This window comes from Atractosteus spatula, chromosome 2 (genome assembly GCF_055471065.1).
Source record: "Atractosteus spatula isolate fAtrSpa1 chromosome 2, fAtrSpa1.hap1, whole genome shotgun sequence".
Taxonomy (NCBI): Eukaryota; Metazoa; Chordata; class Actinopteri; order Semionotiformes; family Lepisosteidae; genus Atractosteus; species Atractosteus spatula.
In genome coordinates this window covers 2,137,029-2,152,768 of record NC_142707.1, presented here as the reverse complement: position 1 = coordinate 2,152,768, position 15,740 = coordinate 2,137,029, and the positions used below count along the sequence as shown (strand labels likewise).

At 49.4% G+C, this 15,740-nt stretch overlaps 1 protein-coding gene across 3 annotated transcripts; it reads right to left on the bottom strand.

Moving 5' to 3' along the window:
- Window positions 1-2,666: 2,666 nt before the first annotated feature.
- pnck (pregnancy up-regulated nonubiquitous CaM kinase) lies at window positions 2,667-15,361 on the bottom strand. 3 transcript variants are annotated; one of them, XM_088909082.1, is made up of 13 exons: window positions 14,859-15,336; window positions 12,554-12,637; window positions 12,343-12,453; window positions 11,792-11,923; window positions 10,664-10,738; window positions 9,670-9,808; window positions 8,638-8,761; window positions 8,178-8,253; window positions 7,252-7,364; window positions 5,866-5,944; window positions 4,955-5,042; window positions 4,341-4,431; window positions 2,667-3,999 (listed from the first exon to the last, which is right to left on the bottom strand). In XM_088909082.1, the coding sequence occupies exons 3-13, from the start codon at window positions 12,417-12,419 to the stop codon at window positions 3,989-3,991; spliced, it is 1,005 nt and encodes a 334-aa protein (XP_088765208.1). In that variant the 5' UTR covers window positions 12,420-12,453; window positions 12,554-12,637; window positions 14,859-15,336; the 3' UTR covers window positions 2,667-3,988. The 3 variants fall into 3 exon arrangements, with proteins under 3 accessions (XP_088765208.1, XP_088765209.1, XP_088765207.1); XM_088909083.1 differs by having other exon boundaries at window positions 12,554-12,640; window positions 14,859-15,073; XM_088909081.1 differs by lacking the exon at window positions 12,554-12,637 and having other exon boundaries at window positions 14,859-15,361.
- Window positions 15,362-15,740: the final 379 nt, after the last annotated feature.

The following is a 15,740-nucleotide window of genomic DNA, read 5'->3' as shown; positions in this document are numbered from 1 at the left end:
TGGGGCTGGTCAGTCCTGGGAGACCTGCGAGACCCCCAGAGGAAACCAGGGTGCTGCAGTAAGTGGTGGTATTGGTGGACCAGTAGGGGGCGCTCTCCCCTCCACACCAGTAGCCCCAGTAAGGTGACTGGAGACCACTGTGCTGCAGGAGGCACCCTCCTTCAGCTCCAAAAGCGAGGTGCTGGCGGCTCGGTCACTAAAGATCGGCCACACTGTCCGCAGGAGTCGGGAGGGGTGGCCTCCCATTCCTGACCAGCCGATCTGCAGCGTCCTGGCGACTGAGGTGAATCTCCTCCTGTGTGCAAGGCACCCTGGGGTCCCTCAGCGTGACCAGGGCTTTATAAGCACAAGGGAATTGTACTTGGTCAACAACGCTTTCGGACGGAATGTAGGATACAGTATATTTCAAGAAAGAACACGCGAGCAAAAGACCCAAATCTCATTTTTCTCCTACAGCCTGCAGAAGTGCTCTTGTCTGAAAACGGTTTCTGCTTCACAGACACATCTGTCAGATACGCCTGCCAGGCTGTATGAGGACAAGGGTTGCCAATACGTCCTTGATCCTTCAGAGATACTGAACTTTGCACCTGAAGGAAGTACTGTACATCAAGCATGAATAATGCAGGCCTATAAAATGACTTTTCAGAGGTCACGAGGATAATTATCAAAGTGGTATCAGCCACACTTACTGTCTTTAAATATTTATGTCCGTGTGTTTTTTTCCCCCCTTCGGAATTCTCCCATGCTGCATCAAGCAAATAAAATGGGTAGGCAAAGGAGATATTGTAGAAGAAGAAGAATGTTTTCTTATATGATGTACAGTGGCGAAGGGAGGCACCGTGGTCCAATGGTTAGCATTGCTGCCCTGCAGCTCTGCGGACCTGGGTTCAATTCTGGACCTGGGCTGCTGTCCGTGTGGAGTCTGCATGTTCTGCCTGTGTTTGTGTGGGTTTCCCTCCAGGTGCTCTGGTTTCCTCCCACAATCCAAAGACACACTGCTTGGTTAATTGGCTTCTGGGAAAATCAGTCCTGGTGTGAGTGTGTGGGGCTGGTGCTCTGTCCAGGGTGCACGCTGCCTCGTGCCCATTGCTTGCTGGGATAGGCTCCAACTCCCCAGCCATCCTGAATTGGAAGAAGCAGTAAGGACCTGGGTGGATGGACAATATTAACAACCCATAACAGATTCCAGACGTCTTTATGTGACTGGGCTGGCCCGCTCAAGATCCCTGTGAACCAAGAGGGTTTGAAGGACAGATGCAATTGGCAACACTACGCATCTTCACCAGGAATTTACTGGTTTTGCCCTCGAATCTGCAGGATCAATATTTACATAAGAACGTTGAACAGTTCCAAACGAGAGGAGCCAATGAGCCAATCCAGCTCTGTCTGGTAGCTAATACCTAATTGATCCCAACATCTCACCCAGTTGTTTTTTAAACAGGTCAGATTCGCAGCTTCAACAACATGGCTGGGCGGCTTGTTCCACACCCCCACCACCCTTTGAGTAAAGACGTGCTTGGTCTCGGTTTTAAAAGTGTTTCGCTGTTGATTCAAAAGAAATCCACTGAGTTGACTCTGTTAGTGCCTTTGAGGATTGGGAATGCTTGAATCCTTTCCCCTCGGAGGCTCTGTTCAAGAGCAAGAGAGCTCGGTTCCTTCTGCTGGTCAGCGCTGGACATTCCCTCAAGCCCCCAGAATGAATCTAGTTGCTCTGCTCTCCAGGCACTTCAGTCCAGCAGCACAATTCAAATTAAGAGCCTACTCCCACCTCTCTCCCCCGAGATTCTTGCCTTACCTTTACTGTAGCTCACGCTGAACTCACTCCAAAATTAACCTCTCTGGAACCGAACTGTTGCCTTTTCCTGTAGAACCAAACTGTAGCACCTACACAGTGATTTCAGGGGCAGGAGCATCGTAATGACAGAACAGAAGGCTGTTTTCTGCTTGACAGATTTCCCGTGTCCATATGGAGAGGTCCTCAGACGATGCTGTTTTGGAGAGTCTGGAACACTGACATCTCTGGTTTTGGCAGAAAGTGCAGTGAAATGAGCATATTCACAACTAATAGTGCTGTCAAGGCAAGTCAGACACTTGTAATGATGAAGCAGCAGAGCATCAATTCGTAGCATAAGATCCATTTCTGATCCAGGGAAATAAACAGGCAGATTGTATTTAAAATAATACCGATATGTGCTGTAGGCTCAGCACTATATCACATTACTACACATATACTGTAGCATTCTGTTAATGGCGTTAAAAGAGACATGCTGTATATAGAAATCTTTGGCTTGTGTGTTCGAGGACTGAGAAACGTGGTTGGATTTATAAACTTTTCAAATAATAGCAACAACGTCCTTGGAATTCTGAGTGCCTAAATATCTCAGATACGAATTCTGGAGTTTTAAAGGTATTCTTGTTAAGAAATGCCAGTCACTAACAAGCCCCACATTCACACAGATGGTGACTACTACATTAAAAGCTTTACCAATATATTCAGCTGAGTAAGTCTCTGGGCGCCAGACAGGAACTTAACAGGGTTCTGTAGTTCATTAAGGGCAAAGCGACCCTCATACTAACTGGCTTCCACACCTCCGCACCACATGGGAATCGATCCACTCAAGAATTGCAGAGAACAACATTAAAGGAAGACATGACAGCACCAGAAACTTTTTAATCAAGTAAAGCAATTTAATGATGTCGTTGTGGCTGCATCATCACAAGCACAATGCTGAAGGCAATTTTAAATAAACAGAGCTGTCAAGTGAGGATTGCAAATGTAGCACCTACTGTAGTGCGGAAAGCAAAGGGTCTTTTCCAAGCCATGGAAAAGTTTAATCTCAGGTGGATCTCAGGAACGTTTTGTACGTTTAGAGGCTGTCGATATACTTTGATAACATGACTGTGAAGGGCTCTGAGTCTCCAGCTGTGCTGGGATGAGCTGGACCCCCTTTGCCTGACTGAGTTCAAACTGCAGCTGCAGTGCAGGGTCTGTACATCTGTGTCTCCTGTGATGCTGTGGATGAATAAGGCATATGAAGAGAGCCTGCATCTTTCTCTACATTCCCAGAGATTTCTGAAATGGTGCTGGAATGTCTATTAAGCATGCGCCTGTGTTTGAACATACTGAGTTTCTTATCTTTCTTATGCTTCTTACTTGGTGAGAAGTTTGGCTTAAGAGAGCAACTCATGCAGGAAGACACCATCAAAACCATCAAAAGAATAATCCCAGTCTTTCCCAAACAGACTCCCCACGCCAATACACAAACATGCATGTACACACAGATACAAACATACACCTGCAGTACATTCACACAAACACACACACAAACATGCATGTACACGCAAACACTCACACATAGACACAAAAGCACACAAATATGGACATACACACACTCGTACATACATGTACACACACGTGCACACATTCTATCACACATGCATGTACTCGCACACAAAAAACATGCATGTACACATCCATAAAATCACACAAACTCATAAATATCCTTGTATCCTTGTACACACTCATATACAGTATATACATATTCTCTCACACACTAAAATGCATGTATACACTCATAAATTCACGTGCACTTAAATATCCTTGTACATACAGTACTCATATATATGCATATTCTTTCATACACAAACATGCATGTACACCCACATGCACACATACTGTACATTTACATACCCAGAGACACAAACATTTAGCTGCACATAATCAAACAGGCATGTACAGAAACACACAAGCATGCACACACAGAGACACGTGCACAATAGTACAGTACACGCTGTACAACACAGTGAAATCTGTTTTCAAATGCAGCAGCATGCAGCTCCGCCCCCAGTACCCACTCTTCCTTTCCTAACAGATGTGTAATGTTTTTATACACGGCTCTTGGCATCCATGAGGCCAACAGAAGGGAATTGCATGCAGCACATAGCGAAAGCGCACAGGGCAGTGTTCAGGCGATCTTCCTCCACAGCTCTAGCTCGTGTCTGCAGAAACAGAGACAGAAAGGATGATGTCAGACGCGTCACAACACACAGCCTTCCTCCTTCCAGAGAAGGAAAAACATTCAAAGAAGGCCACCTCTTGCAGCAGAGTGTCCCTGAGCTTGGTCACCATACTGGGGCGTTGGCTTGGAAATTTTGGTCGGAGGAAAGAGCGCCACCTACTGGTCCACCAGCATCACTTACAGCAGCCCCCTGGTTTTGAATAGGAAGGGGACGCAGGACAGTGGTGTGCACTCCTACCCCCGCCTCGGTGGTGTCTCTTCCCTGGAACTAACACACCAAGCTGTGGACACCCGTGTGAACTGTACCCCAGGGGTTCTCACCTTCCCCCGAGACAGCATCTTCGACATCCTCCCCCGCAGCCTGAGTCTTCTTGCTCAGATGGCGCACCACAGCCGTGGCGTTGAAGGCTCTCTGTGAAGAAAAACAGTGGCAGAAGAGAAGGTCTTAAAAGACGACTTAAAAGAGCAGCTAAACCGGCTCGCCTGCAGCTCGGTGCCCTTGGTCCCTTGGTCCTGGTTATGGAGCAGTCAAGCTTTTATCCTGCACCTGACGTGACTCCAACTAGACTTTCACACAGCGGTCAGAGGGGGGTGGAGGCTGCTGCGAGTTCAGCTACAGTTCACATCCCTCCCTCGGGGCATTTTGAGGGCATCCGGCTGGAAAGGTTCTAACCACTAGGTGGCACTAGAATCTCGTGAGCAGATTCAAGGGGAGTCCATGAATTAGAACAGCTGTCGGATACAGAGGACAGGCCCTCGGCCAGTCCACCTGTCCCTGAGACTGGACAATATGTGTGTGCACCAGCACAAACAGGCCATCTTCAACCCCCAAAAAGCAGAGCACGTCCCAGCATCGCGTGAGCCAGGAGATCCGCTGAAGACCTCCGTCCAGGGGGCTGGCCGGCCAGTGACAGCCCCAGCAAACGCGCTCTCACCTTCCACTGGCTCCTGGCAAAGTTCTTCTGGATCTGCTCGCTGACGGACTCGTGGATGTTCTTCTCCAGAGCCGCGCTGCCGGAGATCCTGCGGGACGGCAAGAGTGCAGCTCACTCCGGGAGCGCCGGCCGCAGAGCACCGCGGTACAGCCTGGTGGAGCCAGAGCAGACGCACCGCGAAGCCTGCAGAGGTGCAGCACGGGCACAGCGCGTGGGGAGTCAGTGGGCATGCAGGACGCGAGACTGGGAAAACCGCAGGCACACACGCTGTTCTGCCGGAGCGCCCTGCTGCTGGCGCCGGTGCCTGTGGTGACTTCCTCACGGGGCAGACCTGCCTCCTGCTGCCTCACGGACTTTGCAACACACGTTTGAGAGGGCTGGCAGCAGCCAGGTTCACTCTCACCTCAGCGGTCCTAGCTCCTCCCCAATTTCTGGCCTCATTTCCTGCATAAAAAAAACTCTAAATGCTGTACGTAAGCCATTCTACGTACTGTATACGTCTGAGTACGTATTGCCTCTTCCCTGGGCTCCCCCCTCTCTGCAGGGGCTCCCTGCCTCCTCAGCCTGCAGCCAGGGGGTCGAATCACACGAGTCGAATTGCACTGCGCCTAAACACTCACTAAAACATCCTCAGAGGCGGCATCTGGTTTCTGGGAGCTGTTATTCCAAGTGAACCAGAATTTGGCCTCCTCTGAATATTTTAAATATTGAAAAACCTTCTGCAGGTCTTTTTTAAAAATAGAAAGCACACTTCTGCATTCAGCGGTACTCTCTCTGGAGCAGCAGAGGGCAGAAAGGCAACAGTATGGCACAGCCGAGAGATGAGCATTAGAGGAGGCCTCTGGGTAAAGCCCAGGAAACGCATAGTGTGAACAGCGAGAGACGGCATGGGGCGGGGGGGGGGGCGTTACCATGGGTGCCTCAGTGCCTGCTCACAGGTGAAGCGCTTCTCGGGGTCTCTCTGCAGCAGGTGTGAGATGAAGTCTTTGGCTGTGTAGACACACACACAAGAGAAGGCTCATGACAACGACAGCAACAATAACCCCTTGCAATGCTATAGCTCTCCCAATTCCAAATATGTCGCAATTCCAAAATCTGAAAAAATCTGAGTCTGTTGCTGACAAATAAGGGAAACTCAGAAGCGGGTTTGTCTCACAGCATCAATCTGAGCTCCTGGCCTGTAGCGAGGGAAAAGCCGCTCGTTCAAGGCTCTCAGAACGACATCCTTATTAATTGCTTTTCAGGAAACTGCCCTGCTCAGCCTCCTGCTCGCTCTGTGAATCATTGCTTAAGGGCTGCAGCAGTTCTGTCAATTTAAAACAGCGCGGTTAGCGATAAACATGCAGGCCATCTCATGGCAGAGGAAACGATTCCGTCTCTACAGCGGCATGATCCGCTTCGGGTTTTACAAGCTGCTGAACCATGTACAAGCTAAGATCTTCCAAATAGCAGAGAGGCAAAATATTTACTTTATTTCCATTCATCAAGTCTAAGCAGATGTCGTCAAAATAAGTAAACATTTAAAACAGTGTCTGCTGTATAATTGGAGTCTTTTACCACAAACTGTATGTAGTTCAGCACAGTCTCCCCTATTTACATGAAGCACGTACTTCAGAGGAAACTGTTTGGAAAAGTGTTTAAACCTTTTATTATCTCCCTCTCACTTCTCCTCTTTCTCTACTCGATATCCCACCACAGTGATGGGATTTCTTGAAGGGGAAAAACAAGCAACAGCTTGATTGAGCCTAGCACATACAAAATGTTCATTTTACAGAGTCTTTATGGACACAAATATAAGGGATTTGGCTCATTTTGCATGCCAGGAACCCTAATTCAGATGTGGGAGGATAACGGTTTAAGCAAATTGCCTTGATTAGATAATTAATCAGCTGATTGGTTAATTGATTGCAAATCCAAATCCAAATTCCAAAGGTACGAGGATGACAGGGATGCCCAATTATAGTCCTGCAGAGCAGACGTGCCTGAGGAGTTTCCAGGTCTATATAAAGCAGCAGAAACTGAAGAACTGGGTGATGCTGTGAAACTGATCCAGCTGAGCAAATCATGAGCTGATCAGGTCATTAGGAGCTCAGCTGGGTTCAAAACCTGCACACAAACCTGCTTTCAGGACCAGGAGTGGAGATCCTTCCATTATATTTTGAGCAGGCAAACCCAGACTAACACATTTACAGTAAGCCCTAGCATCTGCCTTTTTCTTTTGGAAAGTACTTGAAGAGAACGGGGGTCACTCCAGAAGGAATGCCATGGCGAATATAAGACACAGTGACCTCCGGCACCTGATTCTGAAATATCGTCCCAGTAGGGGGAGTCGAACTCGTACTCCGCCTTCACAATCTGCTGGTAGAGCTTGGTGTCGTTCTCGTCGTAAAAGGGAGGGTAGCCACAGAGCCTGTAAGGAAACAGACAGTCAGCTGCTGTGTGTGCTCTGTGCTTCCCACTCTTACCTGCACATCTGCTTTAAAATCAAGCAACCTGCGTTTCCCTCTTCATGCAATCATTCTACCTTGGACTGAGAAGCTGTGAAATCTGATAAGTGACGAATACTCATCTGGAGTGATGTCACTAGAATTGCACCCCAGGGATCCGAGTTAGGGCTACTGCTATTCCAAATTTCTATCAATGATCTGCATTCTAGTGTAGGTTGGAAACTAGCAAACTCTGTGGTGCCTTAAGTGGAACTTCAATCTGAGCACGCACCTGGCAGGTAACCAAAACTATAGACATAAAATGCAAAACGTTGAGCTTGATGAAGCTCCCAAATAAAGGCCAAGGTGTGAGTCATGTTTAACATCTGCCTTGCAATAGAACTAATAAAAAATGACGTAAAACCAGAGTGTTAGGATACATAATACACACATACTGTAGATACACTGTACGCTGGCCAACAACCACAACAATAATAATAAAGGTTTTTCTAGTAAAATTAGTGACCTGAAAGGCTTTGTTAAATCAAACTTATTTATTTCTTTAACTTTGATGAACTAACTCACTTAATAACTTTGATAAAGTGCATCATGATTGCCTCATTAAAGCTATGAGAGTCGATCAGGGGCCGAGTGAAACCTAGCTGAGCTCTTCTGCAGTCTGCTGCCACAACCCTTCTCTTCCATCTCACTGCGCAGCAACATGGGTTTCAACCTGCTAAAGGGCAGCCGGACACTCCTGACGATCTGACCAGAAGATCAGAAGATCGGACTCTTACAGGATATAGGAGATGACCCCGACCGCCCACAGGTCCACTTCCTTCCCATAGGTCTTCTGCTCCAGCAGCTCAGGAGCTGCGAACACAGGGCCAGAGGTCAGCAGAGGTCACGGCACAATGCAGAATGCCCATGATGCTCAGTTGATGGGAAACGATGCTAACGATGCTGACGATGCGTGTGCGCGCCCAGAGCTCTCAGGCTCTGACAGATAGCGTCTGCAGTGCTGTGGGCCTGCCCGTCTGTGCACTGAGTCAATCGGTAAGGGTGACCACTGCACCCTGAAGACGCCGAGGATCCTGTAACATGACAGATTGGCAGCTCTGGCACCGTGCTGCCAATGAGCAAGACGGAGCCATTCACCCTCGGGACAGATCAGAGAATATCGAGGCCCCGGCTCCGTTTCCTCCTGAAACCGGGAGAGAACACGCCCCGTGGGCCCCCCAGGAGAACATTCCTCACCCACGTAGGCTGGGGTCCCACAGGCTGTGGACAGCGCTCCTTGCTCCTCCATCTTGGAGAGGCCGAAATCGCTGATGACGATCTTGGAGTCCTCGAAGGGGGTGTCATACAGCAGGTTCTCTGGCTGCAGGGAGACAGAGTGGGCCTGATTCTACCTCTCCCACAGTGCCTCGGTTCGCCAGGCATATAGCCTGGTTGCAGTTTAGTCTGTGCCCTCACCCTCACCCTGCACACGCCAAAGGGAGCTTTCAGATCCTCAAAGCCCAGAGAGCTGGCAATGTGACCGTGGCGGTTCCGTGCGGTGCCGGTTCGTCCCGCAACCCCTGGGGCTCGAACCCGGGTCTCCGGCATAACGCAATAGGGAACCAGCCAAGTGAGCGAAAGGAGACCCCCCCCAGCCCAGGCGGCTGAGGTCCCAGCTACGCGCAGGGAGGGCGATGACGTCACCGTGCCCGAACTCGTTCCACTACAGCAGCACAGCAGAGTGAGACCAGTTCAGGCAGTGGTTAGGATTTCCAGAGACGGGGAAGCCAGAAGGTGCTGTCCGAAACCTGGGGTGAGGATCACCTCTCCAGATTCATCCATCCACGCACTTCTTAAGTGCTTTATCCAATACAGGGTCGCCAGGGAGCTGGAGCCTATCCCAGCAAGCAACAGGCAGGAGGGAATGGCAGCCCAGCGCGGGGCAGATGCAACACCAGCTCAAACCACGGCCAATTTACCCAGAAGCCCACTAACCTACCAGCATGTCTTCGGACTGTGGGAGAAGGAACGGGAGAACAGGGGCACCTGGAGGAATCTCCCGTGAGCCCAGGGCCCCAGCAACACCAGCGACGGCGCCACTGTGACCCCCTTCTCCAGATTCAGCTGCGCTGGAATTGTTTCGGCTTTTCACACCCAGACTGTGTGCTAGGTTCAAAACCGTTCAACTTTGAACAGCAACTCAGTGATGTGAAGGGGGGAGTGTTACCCCAGAAGGAGCAGCGCACTCTGCTGTACGGTCCTGTCGGTGGTCCCGAGCTGCTCTCGTACCTTGAGATCCCTGTGCACGATGCCCAGCTCATGGAGGTACTGTACTGCGTCCAGCACCTGCCGAATGACGTGGCTGGCGTCTCTCTCGGTGTACATCCCTCTCTCCAGGATTCGGTCCAGCAGCTCTCCCCCAGTAACCCTGGACACCAGACACACAGGGAAACCAGCATCTTCAAAGCCCTGTCCAATAGGCGCTGTACACGACACACACGTTGCCTGTGAAACAGGGGGCTCAAAGAGAGTCAGTGAGATTTTCTAGTTGAAGGAACTCTCCAGGGTTTGAGCACACCAGACTTGGTTCCTGCCAAACATGTCAGCCCGAGGTCACAAGTGGCTCACCCAGTAAAAACAGAAGCCATACCGACATCGCCAGGTTTGAGCCCTGACTATGCCTATTTGCAACTGTGAGAAGGGTCCCCCAAGCCCCGCTGGGGCCGGGGGTCCCTGTGAGCCAGCAGCACTGTCAATCAAATCTGCGCCGTTCCTCCAACTCCTGCTGACCCTGCTCTGGACACTCGGGGGCCGCCAGGTTGAGAAATGGAGTCTGGAAGGGGCTCAAATCTTGCCCACCTCCCCCTGCCCGAGTATAAGAGTCCGCTGGCTTGCTATTTGTGTATTTCACTTTCGCCAGCTCTGCCCGCCCTGCAGCTCCCCGGCTCACCCTGGCTCGCCCCTCGTTCAAGAGAGAGGAGGGGGGCGCTAACAGGCCCCTCTACCGTCATTCTGCCCAGGCAGGGGAGTGGCCCCGACAGGCTGGCCCTTGGAATCGCCCCTCTTCTCAGCCTTAATTAGGCCAGGAGTAGGGGCCACTCTCCTGCTCCCCGGGGCCCGTCAGAGGGCTGCAGGGCTGAGGCTGTGATGGGGGGTGCAGGAATGATAGCGGGCGATCCGTAGCAGGAAAGCTGGCTCAGTCAAACTCAGGGGAGAATAAGAACTGGGTTTTCATGCAAGGGGGCTGCCCAGACGTTCCAGAGGAGGGGTGTGTGGTGCTCACAGAGTCATGACCAGGTACAGCTGGGAGGGCGTCTCGAAGATGTCCTCCAGGGCCACGATGTTCCCGTGCTGGATTCTGCAGAAACAGCGGGAAGAGGCACAAAGAAGGCAGGAAGGTTGGCATCGGAGTCAGCAGAATTCCCCAGGCCCCCGGACATTTTGAATGAATATACACCCAGCTCCCCAGCACCAGTCCTTCCATGGTGACGAGGCAGTGCAGCCTGGTTGATTATTGATTATTGTTATGCCTTAGCAGTTTGTTTTTTCTTACTCATGTGGGTCTGTTTTAGGGGACCCCTCTTCAAGTGATGACTCTCAGGAAACAGCACACTATTTAAAGATTTTAAACAGTTCCATTAGTCAGCCATAGAATATTTATTAATTTTAAATATTATGTATTGATTGTAACATACTAGGAAGAGAACCTTGGGTCAACAGATCCACTGGGTACATGTCAGTGGAGACTGAAAGTTAAATTAAAACCGAGAACAGGAGCTATATCTTTACACACAGGGTTGTAGGAGTATGGAACAAACTTCCTAGCCATTTTGTTGAAGCCGATATCCAGGCTTTTTTCAAGAAAAAGCTGCATGAGATCCTGGTATAGATAAGCTACCGACTACCAGATGGTAGCTGACCAGACGGTAGTTTGTGTGGTAGCAGGATGTAACAGAAGATGTTTGTAACCTGTCTTACAAGCTCTGAGAGCAAGCAAAAGCAGTCTGAAGGAGAGGGGAACTGTAGGAGATCCTGAGAGATGCCAAGAGACAATAATAACAATCTGATGTAAATTACAACCCATATGAGGTCCATTTGGCCCTATTTCGTTAAAGGAATTAACATAGAGAACAGAGAGAACAGGGTTAAATGGGATAAACACATAGAAGAGGTTGAACAGAAAGGAGAGGATTCAAGGAATAGAGAAATAAGGATAGGATGGAGAGTAGCATGTTAATACTTTAAAATTGCTAGAAAAATATACCGCTCATACCATTTATACAGACTATAGCTAACATGTGTTAACTTTATACCATCTGCACAGCAGGGCCACCTGGTTGTTTTTACAATGTCATTCCGATGTCATGCCAGCGAAGCGTTGTGAGCCGAGAGGAAACAAGAATGTACTGACTTGCGCAGCACCGCAATCTCATTCTCCAGCATAGCTTCCTTGCCCTTTAGCGCCCTCTTCTGGATGCACTTGATGGCCACCAGCTTCTGAGAGCTCTTGTCCTGAGCCAGCCGCACCTCTGAGAAGGAGCCTCTGGAAGAATAATAATATTATTATTATTATTATATGATTTTATACAGCTCCTTTAAAAGTATCTTCCCAGAGCACTTTACATGAAAAGTAAAAAATACACTGGTAAAACATAAGAAAACAGCATAAAATGACTTCAAAAGAAACGCAAGGGATTCGAAATCTAGGAGATGCAAGGAGCAGACGTTTGCACATTGCTGGCACAGAGTTTTAAACACCAAGACGGAATCTCTTCCACCTGTCATCGTCCAGGGAGTGGCAGGGCTGTCTGAGTCACAGCCTGGGGACGATCACTCCGCTGGACAGATTCCCGTTGGACTGAACAGGCCGTTCCACGGGCTGCCTCAGCCTGCGCACGGCCCTGCTACTCAGGGGGCGGCGCGACCCGCAGATCACCACACTGTGGCAGGAAAGGCACTCACTCCCCCAGCTTCTCCTTCAGGTCGTACACAGCAGAGATGTCCTCCATCGTCTTCCCGTGCTCTGTGATGAGGGGCATCTTCTGGCCGTGGGGCTGTGGCGCGAGCAAACAGCTGCAGAAGACACGGGAGGAAGCGTGACGGGACATCAGGAGGAGCCGAGTCTTTCCAGAAACACAGTGGGCATAGAGTAAGGCCGATCTCAAGCTCTTACCTCTGAGTTTAGAGTCAGTTTAAAGTCTCATCCAAAGGAAGAGCAGCAAGTTTGGAAATTCGGGTCCAGTGGGAAGAGAGCCACCTACTGGTCCACAAATAACAATCTCATTAGCAGCCTGGCTTTCCTGACAGGTTTCCCATCCCAGTACTGACCAGACCCTGCCTGGCCTGCCATCGCTTTAAGATCAGCATTAACCTACATCTCTCTGTGCTTACAAGTGGCACATGTATGAAAAACTGTTGTGCGTGATTCTCTCCTCATCTGCCTGCTGAGATAGCAGCCATTTGCCATGGTAACTAGCTAGAAAAAAGAGCTCCTGCGTAAATCTCATGAAGACTGTAGTACAGAGCCCTGCCGTATGAAAATGAGCACTCCAAACTCCGTCATTCAAGTAGGAATTCAAACCACTTTACAAAAAACACTTTTACACTTCCCTGTAATAACAAGCCTGCAAAGCTCTGAGTAGTACAGATCAAGATGCTTAACTAAACACAAAGCAAAGTGTTGTTTTAAGGCTGGTTCTGCAGATAAAACTGTGACCTGGATGGTGCCTAGTAACAGAGCTATTTGTCATTATCTGTGAAGATAATGGGAAGGAGAAAAGCAACATGTCCAACATTGTTGTGCAAGGAAGTGCGTTAGGCAAACTGTCTAGGCTGAGACAAGGTGTACTGAAGCCTGTGTGCCACTAATATACGTCCCCCACTTCCTTCCTTGACCAGGTGACCAGATACTGTATCTCCAGTTCTGCCCCGGTCCAGCATGTTTCATGTTACCAGTGAATCATTAATTGTGAAAGGCTGGGAAAAATTGCAAGATGTTCTTTGAATTCTTTATATAATTTACAGTTTATTTAATACCGAAATCTTCTTCTTCAAGGACAAGAGTTTCGTTAATGGAACAAACTGCTTACTTAATCATTTTGGTAAATTAAAGTGTCCCCAGTCTTTAAAACAGAGTGATTTAGCGTGACCGATTGTCCGGGATCCGGGATTTAGACCATCATTTTCGAGGAGAGCCGTCAAGAAGGACTTTAACTGGCACATAAAAGTACCTTCACAGAAATGACTCAAATGGAATTGTTAAGATCGTGAAGGCATGGAGCGTCTTTAAGTTTTGAAAGCCCAGCCAGCCAAACAGGCAGACTGGGGGGGGTGGCACTACAGGACGTGTCAGAAAGGACAGACTTTTTTCCAGCTCCACCTGCAGTCCAGCGCAGAGTGACTGCAGAGCCAAGAGAGCTCGGAGGGTGTCAGCCCCGCATGGCCATCGCAGCTCAATTCAATCCCATTCAAAGAGCTTGATTACAGTGCTGCCAAAACGGCAGCAATTTACTAGAGATTTTTAATTATAATATTTAACAGTTTGAGTGCAGCAGGAGACACACAGTTTCCCCTTAACACCACGTCATGAGTAAGGCTGCAGGAACCACGCCAGTGCTAGTGATACACAGTTACTGTGCAAAGCCACTGTGTGTCCTTTATTATGGCTGAGACTGAGCTTATTCCTCACTGTGGAATACCCTGGCTTGCTCAGATATCCATTCTGGTGCTACTGCATATAAAGCAGTCTCTTTACACAGGCTGGTGGTCAAGGAAATCACAGACTTACCCCCCTCACACTATAAGAAACACCCCATGTCATAACGGCCTTTCCCTTTGTCTACACCAACGAAGACCCCTCGCTGTCCGGGTCAGAGCCTTTAGAGTACATGGGGGTGCTGACTGGTGGTTGAGCTGCCACTCCTGGGGTCTCCTCCCCTAACTATCGGCATCGCCCAGATTGCTCCAGTGCAGGAACTGGAGCTGGAGCGTTTGATCAATGCCTTCTGGACTTCCCATTTCCTCTGCCTCCAGATTCCAAAGCTCTGCTTGGCTTCCCTGCAGCAGACCTGGCATCATATTGGTTTATCGCCTGCATGATGTCCAGTCCCTGCCTCACGTCCAAGTAAGATGCATCATAAACTGTATATACACAAAAACACAAATGTGTTTTTGAACGTACAGTATAGGATGGAACTATTACCATTAAAGGTGCGAAGAGGGGTGTTTAAGTTACACCTCGGTACCCCGAATCCAAAACTTCCTGCAACGACCTCTCACCTCTTTGCTCAAGCCCCATTCTCTCAACCCCTCAGGAAGGGACCCGCCAGTAACCTGCTGTGCAAATCAGTGGAGACTGAGGCTGCAGCCCTATGCGATGCATTTCAGCAGCGACCGAATGGGCAAGCCACCTCCAGCACAGAAATGCACCCTGTACCTCACTCCTCCAGCTCATCAAAAATAAATCTGAAACAGTTTACCTGTTGAGTGTTGAGACGGCGAAATCCCTCCTGCGTGTGAGCTCAGCGCTCTCTGCAATGGCTTGCTGTTCCCAGCCCCTCTCTTCCTTCCCCCCACCTTCCTTTTCTCTCTCACCATTCTTTAATTGAAAATCACATTCTTTCAGTAGCGACCTTGCCCACCCACACATATACAAGAAGCAAGCTGACTTTTTAAAGAGACACCAGGCGTGGAGAGGCAGGGACTGAGGCAGCACACACAGGAAAACACACACACACACAGGCACACAGGCACGCTGACACACACGTGCACAGACACACAGGCACGCTGACACACACGTGCACAAGACACTGGCACAGAGGCGCACTGACACACACGCAAAACGCCACACAAGCACACAGTAGCACTGACACACACGCAAACACACACACAGATGCACTGACACACACGCAGTCACACACACAGGCACATGCAAGCGAGCCTGCAGAGCATCACTCTGAGCTGTTCACTGCCGTCACCCTCTGCGAGCAGTTTCCAGGCAAGTGCTTTGATGAAAGAACCAACAGGAGCAACCTTGAAACTGTTCCTGGCTCTGTCTGCCTAAGAATCGATGCTGCATCTGCCCTGGTTTCAAAAAATGCTATTATATAACTCAGGCAAAGGACATTATCTCGACACAAATGCACGTGAAAATTCTGCTTTGGGTCCATCAGATCCTGAAGCAGAGTCTGGGATGTGTCACTGGGCTGGAAAGAGCAAACTTCAGTAGGTCCAGAATCCTGACCAGGTCTTGTGCAAGTGATCACATTACTTTTCAGCTCAGAATTAACCTGGACTTTGTCCTGCCTCAGCCCCCAAGCCTGACTTCTTCAGTTACCACAGTGCGCTTCAGTCCTTTCCTG